This window comes from Mesocricetus auratus, unplaced genomic scaffold (genome assembly GCF_017639785.1).
Source record: "Mesocricetus auratus isolate SY011 unplaced genomic scaffold, BCM_Maur_2.0 Super-Scaffold_100004, whole genome shotgun sequence".
In the NCBI taxonomy this organism is placed as follows: Eukaryota; Metazoa; Chordata; class Mammalia; order Rodentia; family Cricetidae; genus Mesocricetus; species Mesocricetus auratus.
In genome coordinates, this window is record NW_024429189.1 from 61,947 (window position 1) to 79,995 (window position 18,049).

At 56.2% G+C, this 18,049-nt stretch overlaps 1 protein-coding gene across 1 annotated transcript in view; it reads left to right on the forward strand.

The window, feature by feature from the left end:
• The window catches only part of Fibcd1 (fibrinogen C domain containing 1), a 30,274-nt gene that overhangs the window by 11,608 nt on the left and 617 nt on the right, over window positions 1–18,049 (forward strand). The window contains exons 5-6 of the mRNA XM_005085521.4: window positions 13,394–13,490; window positions 17,645–17,824. Of these exons, the coding sequence (XP_005085578.1) occupies window positions 13,394–13,490; window positions 17,645–17,824 (277 nt within the window). The remainder of the gene's footprint in view (window positions 1–13,393; window positions 13,491–17,644; window positions 17,825–18,049) is intronic.

Here is an 18,049-nt window from a genome sequence, read left to right on the forward strand (position 1 = left end):
AGGCCTTGGTTCTCAGGAGTGCTGTGGGGTGGGGTGAGGCCTTGGGATGGAGATGCCTAGGGACCCGTCACTACGCGGACTGAGTAACCCTTCTTTTCTGTCCAGGGTAGGTAGGAAGGAGGGGACTCTGAGCCCTGTTCCTCCCGAGGTCTGCCTGATTGGACAGTGGAAGACTGTACCAGGCAGCAGGGGTGGTGTAGCCAGCCACAGGTACCCTGAGGTTCCTCTGAGCTGAGGGAGCTGGTGCGTCCCGCAAGCCTGACTTGTCTGCAGAGCGCCCGGCAGGAAATAGAGGCTCGTGCTCAGCAAAGGCCCTGCCGTCTTCAGGAGCCATTGTAGGGGAAATAAGACAAAAAGGAGCAGGGCGTGGCTTTGTCTCAATAACTGGGCTGTTCTCACTGAGATCTGAATTTCACGAAATGTTCACATAGTCTTCAGTACTACTCAGAGGGCATTAAACAACAGAAAGCAGGCAGGAGCCGTCCCGTGTGCTGTGACTTGTCCTGGTCTGGAGCTGAGGGGTACTTCCCGGAAATGAGTTTGCAATCCCTTCTCCACACTGAAGGCTTCTGACCCTCCCCAGAGCCTCCCAGACTCTTTACACCATTGACCCCTGTGTGCAAATTAAGAAATGCAAATCCCCGTTTCAATCCCAGCACTCAGGAGGCAGAAGCAGGCGGATCTCTGAGTTTGAGGCCAGCCTGGTCTACAGAGCAAGTTTCTAGGACAGTCGGGAACACAGAGGAACCCTGCCTCAAAAAACAAAGCAAAACAAACAAACAAACAAAAATAGCTTCAAGATATCAAAGCCATATAAACCAAAAAACAATAAATACAGTGCAACCCCTTCTTCCTTTACGCAGAATGCAGTGCTGTGCTCGACCTCATGCCCGACCTAAGGAAGCCTTGCTCTGTGGGCTCGGCTCCCTTGAACACCTGTATGCGCCCGGGGTCTTGGAAATGTAGTGATCGGGGAGCCCCGCCCCTATCCTGTCAAGGGGCTTAGCGTCTGCAGTGATTCAGACAGTTGCTGTGACAGAGGGGTAGCCTGGGTTAGGTTGGTAAAGTACCTGGAGGGTGGGAGGGGCTTTTGAGCACAGGCAGTGAAGAGCGGGTGACATCCTCAGGGTGCAGGGTCAGCTGGGGGGGGTGTGTCTGCTGATATGGATGGAGTCCAGGCGACAGGGCTGTGGTGTAGTCCCTCTGCTGAGGAGGCAGTGTGACCTGTAAGTGATACTTGGCCTCTGCCATTCATCAGTGGGTCTGGCAATGATGTGGCTTTTGCTGTGTGGTCTCATGTAAGTTACTTAAGTTCTCTGAGCCCCGATTCTTCACAAGATTGTAATTTATTTATTTATTTATAGGGTTTTAGAGACAGGGTCTCTCAGTGTAACCTTGGCTGTCCTGGAACTCGCCCTGTAGACCAGGCTAACCTTGAACTCACAGAGACCTGCCTGCTTCTGCCTCCCAAGTGCTGGCATTAAAGGTGTGTGCCACCACCACCCAGCTTCATTTTTTCATTTTAACTCTGTGCACACGTAGGGCATGTGCTTGTGAGTACAGGAGCCCTTGGAAGAGGACGTCAGATCCCCTGGAGTTAGTGTTACAAACAGTTGTGACCCACCCGGTGTGGGTGCTGGGTGGGATCGAACTCAGCCCTCTGTTGGATCGGTTCAGGTTCTTAGCCGCTGAGCCATGTCTCTGGGCACAGCATTCGAACTTTTAAAGGCAAGCACCAGAAAGTGGCTCATAGGAGGACCAGGAATGTATGGAGGGGGACAGGAGTCACCAGGTCAGGGTCACTCATTCAGGAACAGACTTCCAGGCCAGACTGGGGTTGGCCTGGTATGAGCGCCAGTGTCCCAGGCTGCTGCCACTGGATGTTAGACATTGTGGCTTTGAAGCTGCCCAGCCAGTCACTCAGAGTCTCCTCCGCTGATGGGGCGTGGTCACATTGCGATGCTGGAAATGGGGGGTTTAACAGTTTTAGTCAGGCTGTGATTTACCTGTACTCAAGCCAAACCCCCAAAGTCAAGGAGAAACCAAGTCAGCAAAGTGCTTGCCCCACGAGCGTGATAGCCAGTGTCTGTCTGTCCGTCCGTATCCAGCCCCACGTGGAGCTGTGTCTGGCTGCTCAAGCCTGCAGCCCCAGCTCTGGGGAGGCTGACACAGGAGAGTCCCTGCAGCCTGCTGTTCAGGCAGTCTAGCTAATCACTGAGTTCCAGGCTCAGGGAGAGACCCTGTCTCAATAAAATAAGGTGGGGGTGCCATTAAGGAAGACACCCGAGGTCACCCTGAAGCCTCCACGGCCACAGGCACACATGCACACACACAAACCAACCTTTGTTTTATTTTTGTTTTTTGAGACAGGACAGCCCTGGCTATGTAGACCAGGCTGGCCTTGAACTCAGATCTGCCGACTCTGCCTCCTAAGTGTTGGGATTAAAGGTGTGTGCTGCCATGCCTGGCTCATGCAATTTTGTTTTGTTTTAAAGGAAATTGCAAAGCCCACTTCTGTGATTCTTGGGAGTAGTGAGGGTTCTGGTTCAGGATGAACTGGAGGCCAATCAGTATCTTTACCATGGGCCCAACCCTGGGGATGACGTAGGCCACCATGGCAATCCAGATGGTTAATACCACTCCGCTCACACAGGCCAGCGGCTCCCAGTGGCCAGCCAGCCTCTCTTCAGTCTCTGACCTTGGCCTCACACGGGACACCTCCATTGCTTACCAAGACCCTTGGCATTGACTTCTTTTGGAGGTTCAAGGGGGGAGTTCAACACCAGATAGAGCTACAAAGGGAGGGGTAGGGAGTGTGTCAGGAGAGCACTTGGGACTTGTAGGGCAGGGCAGTTCTGAAAGGGGTCAGTGTCCCCAGCAGAAGGGAGATGGAGGGGGCCAGAGTGATCAAGGAAGGAGCGAGTCAGAGCCTGCAATTAGGAACCAGTCTGAGTGCAACCAAGGCTCCCTGGAGACCCTGAAGATGGACATATCTCTAAACTTGTCTTCAGGCTCTAGGGGAGAGCTTTTAAATGTACTGGATCCGTGTCTGGGGTTAAAAGCTCTTTTGTTTTTCTAACTGCAAAGAGGCTGAGTTATGGCCTCTGCCTCTGGGATCCCTAGGCAGGCAGAACGGCCAGGGCCCCCGCCCCCTGCCAGGCCCGGAAATCAGAATTACAGTGGGCTTGTTCCTGGCTGAGGCTCTGCTGTGGTCATGCGTCTGTTTTCCACTCAGGCCGACTTGGATCTAATCTCCTGGGAAGTCAGTCAGGGTCTGGGGCTGGTAATGCCTTCGGCCTTGGCTTCAGGGACGATTAGCCGGGATGGGTGGGGGAGCAGCGCCTGGCTTAGACCCGATTCCTTGAGGCCTGAATGGGGGCTCTGCAGGAGACACTGGAGTGGTCTGCAAAGTGCTTGTGTGGCCGGTAAACGTTCATATCCATTTGGCTTCCGTCAGAAGCAATCTTCCCCCAGATGCCTGCAGGCACCTGTCAGGATCAACCCCCTGCCACACAGAATCTCCTGGACGCTCAATTGTTGTTGGGAGGCTGCTGGCCTCCCAGACCATCCATTCTCATTAGGCTCCCCATCAAAACTGCCCAGCTTCGGGCACCAGCACTGCATGGCCATCCCCAGCAGACTGGACGCCGCGCCAGACCCCAAGCCCCTGAGTGGACTCGGCAGTCACAGCCTGCCCTCTGGAGAATGGAGTGGAAAGGACAGGGCTCGGTCTGAGAGGTGCATTGCTGTCTGAATACCACTTCCTGACTGGCATTGCCCTTAGCCCTTTCTATCCCCCCAAAGGCTGGCTGGGTAGCCTGCAGATGGCAAGAGGCTTGCCTCTGCTGCCCAGTCAGTCTGGCCGGGGAAAAATCCAGGCCTCCCGAGGCAAGTCAGTGCAATTAATTGCTACTGAACAATTAATTGAGCACTAGCCATGGGGAGCCAGCCGGGACTGAGGCAGAGTAGCTCTCAGCTGGGAGGGCAGATGGACAAGGGAGCTGCCTTGTGTCAAGGCTGAGGGTCACTGGAGAGGCCCTGATCTTAGTCTAGAAACCGGGTGATGGGGACAGAGTGAGGCTCGGTGGGAGCCACAAGGCTTTTTCGAGTCTAAGGTGGCTTTCTATCCTGGACATACCTGATATAAGAGGGTCTGAGTCAGGAGACAGTTGGTACACGTGGGTGATGGGCCCATGGGCTTGGGCTCTTCCTGGGGCTCAGCGAGTTCTCAGTGTCACAGGGTTTCCACAGGGAGGGGTGACCCTGACAGGCCAGGTGAAGGGGTGCGGTGAGGGTCCTTGCTTCTGGAGGTGATGGTGACATGTGGGAACACCTGGGGCTCCTTGAGGCTGGAGAGACCTCGGAACAGATGGATAGACAATGTTTCAAGAAGGCCTGAGGCTCACTTGGCACTACAGGGGTGGCGGGATGGGATGGAATGTCAGGGACACTGCTAAACTTGATGCCTGCCCCCACCCCATAAAACGAGGAAGGGCAGCCATGGATGACCTTGTGACCCAGATGGGAGAGCTTCCTCACTGGGCCCAGACCAACCCTGGCCATGTCCTCTGGGAGGCCTCTCTGACTACCCTGGTTAATTTCCACACCCCTTCCCTGTGCCTCTACCCCTGTCCGCAGGCTTCCTACCTCAGTCTTAGGCAGGGCAGGAGTTATGTCCTCTGATGATCACCCGGCTTCACACAGCACACACCCTAACACTTCCTAGATGAATGACCTTGCCCTCCCTGATCACGGAAGGGATCCTGCCGTTGCTAAGCCTTCCCTTTGTGTAATCATGGGTGGGTCCCACATCTCCAGCAGGGACTCAGGGCACACACACTTCACCTCACCTGACTATTGCACAGACACACACACACACACACACACTCTTCACCCCACCTGACTATTATAAGATACACACACACACACTTCACCCCACATGACTATTATAAGATACACACACATACACACACACACACACACTTCACCCCACCTGACTATTACACACACACACACACACACACCACCTGACGATTGCACAGGCATAGACACACACACACACACCACCCACCTGACTGTTGCACAGGCATAGACACACACACACATCACACACCTGACGATTGCACAGGCATACACACACACACACCACACCTGACTGTTGCACAGGCATACACACACACATCACACACCTGACGATTGCACAGGCATACACACACACACACCACACCTGACTGTTGCACAGGCATACACACACACACACACATCACACACCTGACGATTGCACAGGCATACACACACACACACCACACCTGACTGTTGCACAGGCACACACACACACACCGCACCTGATGATTGCACAGGCATACACACACACACACACCACACCTGACTGTTGCACAGGCATAGACACACACACACACACCACCCACCTGACTGTTGCACAGGCATAGACACACACACACCTGACTGTTGCACAGGCATAGACACACACACACACCACCCACCTGACTGTTGCACAGGCATAGACACACACACACACACCACACCTGACTGTTGCACAGGCATAGACACACACACACACACACACCTGACTGTTGCACAGGCATACACACACACACACACACCTGACTGTTGCACAGGCATACACACACCACACCTGGCTGTTGCACAGGCACACACACACACACACCTGACTGTTGCACAGGCATAGACACACACACACCTGACTGTTGCACAGGCATAGACACACACACACCTGACTGTTGCACAGGCACACACACACACACACACACCTGACTGTTGCACAGGCACACACACACACACACACCTGACTGTTGCACAGGCATAGACACACACACACACCTGACTGTTGCACAGGCATAGACACACACACACACACACCTGACTGTTGCACAGGCATAGACACACACACACACATCACACACCTGACGATTGCACAGGCATACACACACACACACCACACCTGACTGTTGCACAGGCATACACACACACACACACACACACCTGACTGTTGCACAGGCATACACACACACACACACACCTGACTGTTGCACAGGCATAGACACATACACACACACCTGACTGTTGCACAGGCATACACACACACACACACACACCTGACTGTTGCACAGGCATAGACACACACACACACCACACATGACTGTTGCACAGGCACACACACACACACACACACACACACACACACCACCCATCCTGACACCTGCTGCTCTGCATCCTGCCCCACCAGGCACCAGGCCTTCCCCACTGAGCGAGCAGGGTCAGGGGTTGAGATGTGCCTCTAATTGGCTCTGTACAAGAGGAAGCCCTGCTTCCCCAGCCCTCCTCTCTCTCCCATAGGCTGAGGGGCAGAGGAAAGTCCTGCTCTCCCTGCAGAACTTCAAAGGCCCTGGCAGACAGTGAGTGCAGAGACAGATGAAAAGCTCCAGGGACCCTGTGCTGGGGAGGCCAGGCTGCGGGCTAGCAGGGGAGACTGTAGCCAGCCTTCCCTTCAGGAGAGCCAGTGACCCGCCGTGGCTTCAGTGGGACACAAATGTCCCCTGCTGCTGAGCAGAGCCCACCCACCTTCATCATGACTGGAGGCTGGTACCCACCCCTCCCTGTCTTCCTGTTCTGATCTGCCAGAGGAAGCTACCTCCACCTGGGGCGGGTCAATTCCCCCAACTCCGGCCGGCGCCCATCAGGTAGCTCGCAGTGTCCATGGGACACCACACGTGAAACGCTCAGCACAGAACTTGATGAATGGCAGCTCAGAGCAGTGTTTTGCCAGAGTCGGCAGGCATTGGCTTCCAAGCCTGGGAAGCATGGCAAGGTGCCAAGCCCGGGGGTACCATTTCCAGTCACAAACAAGGAGTGGGCCGCTTCCTTCTGGACCCAGCAGCTGGTTTTGGAGGGGAAGCTGCCAGACCTACTGTGTGCCATCAGCGGGTTTGGGGCAGCTGCCAGACCTACTGTGTGCCACCAGCTGATGGGGGGCAGCTGTCATACCTACTATGTGCAATCAACTGGTTTGGGGCAGCTGCCAGACTTACTGTGTGCCACCAGCTAATGAGGGGGCAGCTGTCATACCTACTGTGTGCCATCAGCTGGTTTTGGGGCAGCGGCCAGACCTACTGCATGTCATCAGCCCATGCTGACTTTGGTTCATCGTCAGGAGCAAGAAAGGGACTAAAAGAGGGGGAGACATGGCTTAGGACAGTTTCAGGACTTGTCCCAAGTCAGAAAGCCCCAGCCAGGAAGATGGCAGAGCCTTCCATGGGGGCAGGGCACATTTGGGGATATCTCCAAGTTCTTTGTTCTCGCAGAGTAAGAGTTGAGCTTTTTCCTGGCTCCTCCTCCCAGAATCATCTACTGGGCAGGTCTGGGAGGCTGGCTGAGGCCTCTGCCTGTCCCCAGGTCAGCAAGCGCCTCAGACTAGGAAAATCATAAGAGCCCCCTCCTGGGGACATTCTAGGGTTTAGGGACCACCACTGCCCCAGGGTCATCGCCTGTGGCGGGCATCTCTCACCTCTGGTTCTCAGTGCCTCAGTTTCTTCAAGCGGCCCAGGGTACCTCCCAGCACAGCAGCCTCCCTGAGCACCCCAGTCTCCACAGAGGGTTCCCAGTTGCTCAGAGCACCCTTGAGCCATGAGTGAATGCAGTGTACCAGTACTGTGTGTGTGTGAGTGCGTGTGGTGTGTGTGTGTATATGTGTGTATGTGTGTGTGGTATGTGTATGTGGTGTGTGTATGTATGTGGTATGTGTGTGTGTGTGAGATGTGTATGTATGGGGTGTGTTGTGTGTTGTTTTGGTTTTGAGACATGTCTCATGTAGCCCAGGCTAGCCTCAAAGCCGCTGTGTAACCAAGGACAACCTTGAACTTCTGGTCTTCTGGCCTCCGGCGCCCCAGTTTTGGGATTTCTGGAGCTCCTCCTCCCAGCAGGAGCTGAGGATGGAAGCTGCCCGGGCTTTGCGTGCTAGGTGAGTACTCTATCAACTAAGCTGCACCCCTGGCTCTGATTCCCCACGTAAACTTTGGAGCCTGGGCTGTCAGACTCTCCTTCTAATAGATGAGGAAACTGAGGTACAGGCCTAAGAGGTTGGGCACAGCTGTGCCGTGTCCGCAGGCCTGTGTGTGCCTGCCTCTCGGGACCTCAGCTCTCGGAATGCTGTGCTCACCCGTGTACGCTAGCACACAACGGGCTCAGTGGCAGCCATGATTCCAGGCGAGAAGCCGGGACTCGGGAAGTGACGCTGTGAGTTGAATCTCTAGTACGGTGGCCCCTGGGTGCCACCCTACAGTGCTCCCTGGAACTGAGAGACAGCTGGACTCACAGGTGTGCAGACTGAGTTTCTCATCACCTCACATCCAGGCCACAGGACGTCTCCACAGGGAATGCCCTGCCATCTCCAGTCTCTGTCCGCCTCACGCTCCAAAGGTCGCCCACGCTCTCGGTTTTGGTCTTGCTAACTGCTAGAGGGAACCAACCCCTCACGACCGTGGTGTGAGACCCGTTCTGTCTGGCACTTAGGATACCAGCTCCGAGTCCTCGATATTACTGCAAACATGGGGTGGGCCAGCGGGGTTATTGGGCGGTGGGGACTCCAGCAGGCCCAGGCTTGTGGAGAGGGAGGCCCCATAGTGTCCCTGTGGCCCTGTCGATGCTCACAGGACAGTCAAGTGCAGTCGCTGATTCTCCTTTGAAGTCTCCCAGCACCATCTGCAGGACCATGTGGACCACAGGCTTCCTTGGCAGAGCCTCTGGGCGATACTTCCAAGCTGCGCTAGTGGCGGCAGGAGGCCGGGTTTTAAGAATCCGAACCAAGAAAACACGCGCCGTCTGCCTTCCCACTCATGGCCCCTGCCCAGGAGGCCGCGGCGTCAGTGAGTATTTCTCTGTTGCCTTCTAGCCGGAAGCCAAGTGAAGCCCAGGAGCTGGGCCAACGCCCACGGCAGGCCCAGCGTTGATCAATAACTACTTTGCTTCTGGCCTTGGTTTCCTCAGCCTTTGTCTACCTGGGAAGCCCAGGGCGGAAGGAGGGGGTGTGGACACTCCAGGCCCGTGGCTGGCATCCTCCTGCCCAGTTGATCCTTGCTCTCTAATTAATTTACTTCATCCTGTTGTTGTTACAAAAATCCAGCTGATTTTTCAGAGCTCTAAAGCCACAGCTGCCGTTCGCCCTGGGCCGCGGTGTCTGGTGAAAGGTGCCCATGTGCGCGGCACCCTGGTATTGTGGCTAACTGGAGCCACGAGGTCCTCTCAGGATTTGTCAGTAGGTGCCAGTGTGTGTTCGGGGACACTCAGTCATTCGATGTTTGACCTGTGGCTAGCACAGCCCTCGGCAGAGCCCAGGAACTCGATGGCAACGGTTCTTAAACCGTGGGCCTGGATCCGTTGGCAGGTGGCGAAATCAATTTCCTGGGTTGTGATCAACGTTGCTTTTTTAAATCGAATAGAGTGGAACAGAAGAGGACACAGCAGGAAACGGTGCAGTCTACTTATCCCCACCACCACCACACAGCCTCGGTTTCCAGCATAAACTATGCATCTGGTCTCGGGGTGGGAAGTGGACTTCTCCGAGCCCTGGTCCAAACATCTCAAGGTCCCATCTCCAAATCCATGGCAGGGGTGTGCAGTGGCCTCTCAAGGGGTGGGCAGGGGTATGCAGTGGCCCCTCAAGTGGGTCATAGCCTGTCTCGGTCCAGCTGCAATGGCCATGTTGACAAATGCTAGAGCTTCTTTGTGTGTGTGTGTGTGTGTGTGTGTGTGTGTCCATGTGTGTGCAAGCAGAGAACAATGTTGGATGCTGTTCTTCAGGCTACTTCACTTTGTTTTTTGAAACAGGGTCTCACCATGTAGCTGTGGCTGGCCTTGAACTCACAGAGACCTGCCTGTCTCTGCCTCAGTGCTGGGATTAAAGGTGTGTGCTGCCATGCCCAGTTTATATGCTTTAAAAAAATTAAGACCTAATTATCAAGCTTGCCAAGTAGGGAAGATCAGCCATCCAGCCCCAGGGACCCACTGTCTGCCTCCCCAGTGTGTGTCCTCACGCTTGGCTTGGCTTCATATGTGTGTGTGCACACGTACAGGTGCGCAGTGCATTCACATGGATGTATGGGTGGGTATGCATGCCAGTGCTTGTGATGCGGCGGCAAGAGGAGGACATTGAGTGTCTCTCACGGAACCGGAAGGCTCATTCTCCTAGGCAGGCTGGTCACTAAGCTCCTGGGGTCCACCCGCCTCTGCCCACCAATGCAGCAACTAAAGGTGCATATAGCCATGCCCAGTTTTCTACATGGGTGTTAGGGATTTGAACTCAGGTCCCATGCTTGCAAGGCGAGCAACTTGGGCCTGATCTGTCTCCCCAGGCCAACACTGTGGTTTCTTCAGGGCCACATCTAACAGGAATTGGTAGCCATTCTTAATTTTGGCGTCCCTTTGCCGGGTAGAAAAGAAACAGGAGACCCCGGTGGGCCGAGGATGTGTGTGTCTGCCCGGGTGACCATTCAGGTGGATCCATGGTGCAGCGGGGACCGTGCAGTGACTAACGCCGGGAACAGTGTGGGGCAGCAACTGAGGATGTGGGTGGCTGCTCCGCCTCTGTCCCAGCTCCGGCTTCTGTAACAGACAGACACAGAAGAAACTCAGAACTCATCGGTGCCGGAGGAGGGATTTGGTGAACAGCAGGTGCCATGAAGGGAAGTGATGGGCTCAGCACCATCTGGTTTGATGGTCTGAACACTCGTTACTGTGCCGGTTAGGTTAGGGGCAGGCAGGATCAGGCCAAATTCCAGAGCTACAGCTTGGGACTGTGGGACCCCTGCAGTGTATCGGAAGAGCAGGCTGGGCCCGGCCCACAGCTCTGAGCTCTTTGGGCATGGGGTGCAGAGCTGGGAGGCTCCATCCAGAAACCTCAGTGGTCCCTCAGCCCTTCAGGAGGGACGCAGCTGCCCCTCCCCCACCCTCCCTATCCCCGTGCATTCAACCCTACAGTCTGCGGCCTGAGCTGGGCCTGGCTACCTGAGGGAGGCGCTGTTCCCTCTCTGAGATCCCTCTCTACACCAGGCCTCCCTGTTCGGTCTCCGCTAGGGTTTCATTCCCTGTGTGTGTGTGTGGGGGGGGGGGCTGGAAGCCTGGAACCCACTTTGCATTTCACATTAGGCAAAGCACTAGAAGGGTGTTCTTTGGAGGTCCTGGGATGCAGAGCTTGCCGTGAGGGGTAAGGAGGATGGACAGTGTCGGGCCAGGGCTCTGCCCCACTCGCCGCCCCAGGAAGCTGCATTTCCCTGCGCAGACCTGTTTTTTCTCTCTGCTCTGTGCCCTGTGTGTGGTGGTGGATAGTCCCAAGGTCGCTGAGGGCAGAGTCTGGACCGTGTGCGGTGGACTTGGACTGACTGGGACTGTAGAGGGTAGCCGAGGGCGTGTGCAAAGGAGGGCTGGGGAGGAGACCTGCGGGGCTGGCATTTGGAAGAGAGAGCAGGGTAGGAAGGGAGACTGTGGGCAGTTCTCATGTTTATCTCGTGTTTATCCAGCTAGCCCTGCCTGCATGCACACCTACTGTGCACGAGGCCCTGGAACCTCACAGCCAATGACCAGACAGGTTTAGAGAGGTAAAGGGTATGCCACATCCAGGCTCTGGAGTTCAGACCCTTAGCAACTCAACCCCTCCCCTTGACGGCCGAGTCCTGGGGGTAGGGACCCTAGGGCCTCCGGTAGGAGGTGAGCTTCCAGCCTGCCACTCCTGATGATCTCCTCCTCCTCCAACAGAAGCAGGCTCAGCCTGCCTGCCGCCTTTGCCTTCCGGAGGGCCTAAGCTTCTGCCAGGATTAAGCCTTTCAAAGGGCGCGTGCTCAGGGTCCCAATGTGCGGCCGTCAATACGGCTCTCCAAGCCGCTCAGATCTCCCCAGCCTTATCGAACTTCTTTCCATCCAACGGGTCCCTCCTGAGGACTTGAAATTTCAGGGCAGGGCCAGGTCGGGGCAGTAGGAAAAAAAAAAGTGTCATCTTTCCCCCAGCCCGTGACGTCAGCGCTGCCCAACTGCCTGTGACTGACGTGTCCCGGGGGACCTTGGTGCATCTCGCGAGCAGACGCTGCTGCTCCGCCCGGGCACCCGGGAGGTTCCGAGCTGCCGGAACCGGGCTGCTTAGTAATGAGAGCAGCAGCCAGAGCTCTGACATCAGACACAGATGGAGGCAAGTGGGCGCTGCCTCTGCAAATGAGCAGGAAAAGGCTTGTTAAACAGAAAGGCGGCGTGGGCCAGGCGGCCCCGGAACGGGACTGTCAGCGATCGTGTAAATACTCGCCAGCTCGACCGGGACCCGCACCGTCCTTATTTCAAGGCAATTTAACCAATGGGACTCCACACTCCCAAATCGAGAATGTTATTAAAAAGAACAGAGGCGGCTCTGGCTGCTCGGCGGCTGGTTGGTACCCGAGTCACACTCGAAGCCTGCTCTGGGCTCCTGCTCCTCCCTTGAGAAGTGACTTGGATTCAGGGTTCCCAGGCCACGCCCCCTGGGTTCTGCCAGGGGTGTGTGATCTGGGGAGAGGAGTTGTGTCAGAGGTGAGAATCAGGGGGTCAAGTCTAAGATGAGTTGCTTAAAAACTTGAGAATGGACTACATCCGGTAGTGTGTGCTTACAATTCTAGCATTTGGGAGGCTGAGGCAGGAGGATTGCTATGGGCTGCATAGTGAGTTCCAGGACAAAGTGAGAACCTGTCCCCCAAACAAACAAACAAAACGGACAACGATGCCTATAAAAACTCCAAACAGATGCCCCACCACCATTTCTAACTTTGTCTCTTTTAGTTGAGTCGTCATTTCACGAAGCCCTCGTTGAACTTGGGTTTTCAGTGTAGCCACAGACGACTTTGAGCTTCTTCTCTTCCTGCCTCTGCCTCCTAGTGCTGAGCCGCCATGCCTGGCTTAGGCCCAGACAAAACCCAGAGCTCACACAAACACTCTACCAGCTAAGCCACAGCCTCAGGCCTCTGCCTTCTGGCAAGAACCAGAAGCTGTACCCCCCCACCCCCTCCACCACCCCCCCCACCCCCGTCAGTCAGCACACAGCAGATGTAGGCTGGGCCTGGGAGCTGCCCCGCCCGCCTGCCCGTGGTGACTCTTCCTTGTGGGGACATTCCAGGGACCTGTGGTGGGGCAGTCAGTCCTGCCTCTAGCCAACACAAGCTCCCGAGTCTACTCAAAGTCCCAGAGCCAGGAGCTATTGAGGGACTTGGAAGGCCTGGTCTCCATCCCACCCACCCCATCCTGTGTCCAAGGACCCCAGGGCAGCCTGTGGAGAAGGGCAGGAGCCTAGGGGCAGGTCCTGAGGTGGTGGATTCCCATCCTTTACCTTCCCCTCCCCTTGCAGGTGTTTCAGCGCCGGGAGGATGGCTCTGTGAACTTCTTCCGAGGCTGGGAGGCGTACCGGGAGGGCTTCGGCAAGCTCACAGGGGAGCACTGGCTGGGTAAGCGTCCTCACACTGAGCACATTCCGCGCTGTCTGCCCGTTCCTTGCCTTTCTGTAACCGGGTCCCATCCCAGTCTCAGGGGGGCCGAGTGATGGAGACCATGAGAACAGAGTCAGCCTCAGAGCATTGTTCAAGTGGGCCCCGTGGACAGGGGCTGTTAAATGTGACGGGGAAAGCTGGGTGGAGGGGCCCTAGCACCCAGGAGGCAGGAGAACCCCAGCCACGCTGCATAGTATAAGGCCAGACTGAGCTCTGCGGTTCAAGATCAGCAAGAAAAGTGAAAACAAAAGCTACACATGATAGTTCATGCTCCCAACTCCAGCACTAGAGAGGCCGAGGCAGGGGGGTTGCATAGGGTTTCCAGTCTAGACGGTGATACATATTAAGACCCTAACTCAAAAACAATAGTGATGATAAACCAAAAATGCCGGGGAGATCAGTCAACAGACAGAGGCGCTTGCCCCCAAGCCTGGTGCCTGAAGCTCAGTCCCCAGGACACACCCGTGGAAGAGAACTGGTCCCCACAAGCTGTCATCTGATCTCCAAGTGCATGCCAAGACACAAACCGAGCGAATGGAATGGGCAATGGAGAGACAGGGGCGGTGGCGGACGCCGAGGGTCCCCAGTCCCCTGCACACCAGGTGGGGAGGGGCTGTTCCGGTGACTCTAGGTCAGAAGCAGGAAGCCTTGCCCTGGCTGGTGACTGTCTGTCTAGGAGTCCCCTCCTGGCCTGGGTCACTCCAGCCATGGCGGGCTCAGGGGCTCCATCTCAGGCATCAGGAGGACTGGGCATAACCGAAGCACTGCCCTGCCCTCAGGGTCAGCAGTGAGTTTCCAGTCCACTCACTTGGCACTTTCATCTTCTCAGTCTCCTGAGAGGCTGAGACCCTGGCGGGGGGTGAGGGGGTGGGGGGGTTGGGGGGTGGGGTGGGGGGTGGGGGGAGTCCCGGGTGCCGAGAGCTGTGGGAGGCAGGCCCAGGGCAGAGGAAGATGGGCGCTGTAGTCGGCAGCCTGCTGTCCCAGGGCATCAGTTTAGTTCATGCTCCTTGACCAGGGGACTTTCCATGAGGAGAGGCCACACATGGTTTGGACCATGGTCAGAGTTTACTGAGCGCTCACGCCGCCCATCCGTCCCTGGGGCCTCACACCAGCTGGGAGTGTGGTCCTGTCCCCATCCCCCCCTCTACAGGTGATAAACCCAGGCTCAAGAGACTGGGCCACAAGGCCCATTGGATACGCTGGGTGTGCGTTGATGATATTTCAGGAGAAGGGGCTGCGAACAACAATGGGTAGGAGATTCCTCCTCGCCCACCCCAAGGTAGTTATGTGAAGGAAAAATTGGTGGCAGCCAGTTAGAGGCCCTTTCCCTCCTTCCCACCCATAAGCTTGGATCAGGGTTGGCGCCTCACTGCTCAGTGGCATCTTAATTGAAATCTATCAGCAGCTGCAGAAGGTGGGGAGGAAGCATTTAAGCAAGGCTCTGATTAGCTCTGCAGACGAGAGCAGCCCTGACAAGAATGTCAACTGTGAGGTCCTCAGCCTCCCCACGGCCTCACCTCTGCTTTTCTACGTCTCAGTCACCTTCCCATGGGGGCTTCCTCTGTTCCTATTGACTTACGGATGCTCTTTACATACTGTGGCTATGGCTACACACCACACACGTTTGCTTTCATTAGTTTACCTATCTGCTTTTTTTCCATATTGTTTATTCCTGAAGTTTTAATTTTTGTATATGTATGTGGGGTGGATGCATGGATGCAGGCAGGTGTGTATGTTTATGCGTATGAGTGTGTATGTGTGTGTGTGTATGTGTGTGCGTGTGTGTGTATGTGTGTGCGTGTGTGCGCGTGTGCGTGTGTGTGTGCGCGCGTGCGTGCGTGTGTGTGTGCGTGTGTGTGTGCGTGTGTGCGTGTGTGTGTGCATGTGTGTGTGTGTGTGTGTGTGTGTGTGTGTGTAGGTCAGATGACAACTTGTGGGAGTCAGTTCTCTCCACTATGTCGAGGGGTTGAACTTGGGTTGTCAGTCTTGGCAGCCAGCAATACCCACTGAGCCATCTAGCCAGCCCCTTTATGCTTTTTTGTGTTGTGCCTTAGATTCAGCAACCTGGGGTGACTGTGTGCAGTGTAGGGTCCTCTGTCACTCTGAGGGTCAACTGGGCTGCATCATAGCTTCCGATCCATTGCTCAGGGATCAGAGACGTGGCAGGCAGAAATCCCAGGTTGGTGAGAGCTGGAGCTTCCTAGTAAAGACATCAGCAGGCTGAGGAAGGGAGGGGAAAGGACTAAGACAGATGAGCCTCAGACGCCCCGCCCACCGCCCGGCAGCTTGCCCTGCAGCCCCAGTGCAGCTGATCCAGAGCCCAGTACTGTTAACCCCAGCTGCGGCATGCTGCCTGTAGGTCTTTGGACCCCAGTGACCAAGCAGTGATGGGAAAGGGCATCTCTCAGCACCCCTGGGAAATGCAGTCTCTCCTGGCTGAGGCCTGAAGAAAAGTCTGGAGCCTTCCGCCTGGATTCAAATTCCCGCTCTGCTGCTGGCTAGCCGTGTGACCTGGCCAGGTGACCACGTCTCTGAGCCTTCCTTCCCCAGCCCAGACGATAAGGGGTCATTGTGCCTGCCTTGCTGGGTCCTTCCCCAAACCACTGGCCGTGCTGAGGCTCCGTAATTAATCATGTTCTAATGTTGCCTGATTGATCACTATGCAGGGGGTGCTTAGAATGGCGCCTGGCTTCCAGGTGGGGATTGTTGTCATTGTCACCTGCTGCCTGTGCATCTGTCCATCGGCCCTGCACAGGTGTGCAAGCCATGTGCAGAGAGAGAGAGAGAGCAGCTGATGCCACCAGCCCTGGGGTAGCAGCCCAGGCGTGGAAACAGGATGTGTTGGGATTGCCTTCTCTTGCGGCTCTCGAACCCACATCCTTCAGGTCGCTGGGTTGAACTGAGTCAGCAGCTCTGAGGGGGTAGAGGGAGACAGGGATCCTGTGATGGGCTGCAGATTGCCTGGCAGAGGAGACCAAAGCTGAGCAGGGGAGGGGCCGCAAGGCTTTTGTGCACACAGTAACCCAAATGCTAGCCCGCGGGGAGGGGCTGATGAACAATATAGGCGCAGAGAACCTGTGAGGCGTTTAATTAAGTGCCCTCTTAATCAAGAGTTGGTCGTGAAGGCAGGGAAGTGCCCTGTTTGTGTGAGACCCTGGGATGGCCCGAGGGCCGAGAACAGGAAAAAGGGAGGGCGGAGTAGAGGCGGGAAGGACGGGTAGGGTTGTGGGGTGTGCAGGGTAAGGACCCGGGGATAGCAGGAGATGCAGGCACTGCCTTAGCTCCATGAACTGAGAAATATTTATTGAGCATGTGTCACGCCAGGCCCCACTGTGCCTGCCGGGGTCGCAGCAAACACCGACTGCGGAGTTGTGTTTAGGGAGCTCAGCTGGCAGGAAATTCACAACTAGAACCGAATGATGAATGTTAAGAAGAAGGGGGGAGTCTGGGTCAGCGGGGGGGGGCGGCCGCCTTCCCGAGGAGGGGCAGAAAGGTACGGGGTGACAAGGAATAGGTAGAGAAAAACGGCACATGCAAAGGCTCGCAGGCCAGGTTCAGGCGAGGGCGCCACCACCCCCACCTGAACTTCACATTCTGACCGGCTCTCTTCCAGCCGTCACCTCAGAACGCCTACCGCTGGGGGCTGTGCCGATGGCCCGGTTAGTAAAGAGGACCTGGATTTGGTCCCCATACCCTTGTAAACCCTAGGTGCAATGCCCGTCATCCTAGCTCTAAGGGGATAGAGACGGGGCGGGGGTCCCTGGAGCTCTCTGGCCAGACAGCCTAGCTGAATCCATGAGCTCCGGGTTCAGTGAGAGACCCTGTCTCACAAGGTGAGGGTCAGGGGACACCTGACGTGGCACGTGCCTGAGGTGCCAAGACACGCTGCATTTGGAGAGCACGTCCCACGTAAAGTGAACGCCGAAAACGGGACACGGCAACTCGGTCTCCTGCTTCTGCCAAAATCACACCTTCGGGGAGAAGGAAGTGTCCCAGAGCACAGAGCACACACTTTGCAGTTGTCCTGAGCACAGGCACTCAGCTCCGGTTGGTGGGAGGGGTACCCCTGTGTCCTTTGACCTCCCCCATCTTTCTCTCCTCCCCCTCCTCAGGGCTCAAGCGGATCCACGCCCTGACCACACAGGCGGCCTATGAGCTGCATGTAGACCTAGAAGACTTTGACAACGGCACTGCCTATGCCCATTATGGGAGCTTCGGCGTGGGCTTGTTCTCTGTGGACCCCGAGGAGGATGGGTACCCCCTCACGGTGGCTGACTACTCGGGCACCGCAGGTGAGGCTCGTGGTGCAGCAGGGGAAGCTGGCCTGCTGGGTTAAGCCCCTCTACCTTCTGGGGCCAGGGTCTAGGCCACAAGTCCCATGGGGGTCCCACCTCTGCAACCCTGTGGAGCCTGGGTGGTTTCCATGTTTCACAGTGAAGAACAGCCCCGAGCAGGAGCCAGGGGATTCCTAGGGTTGGATTCTGTGGGGCCATCGTGTTGTAGAAGAGACCTCTGGG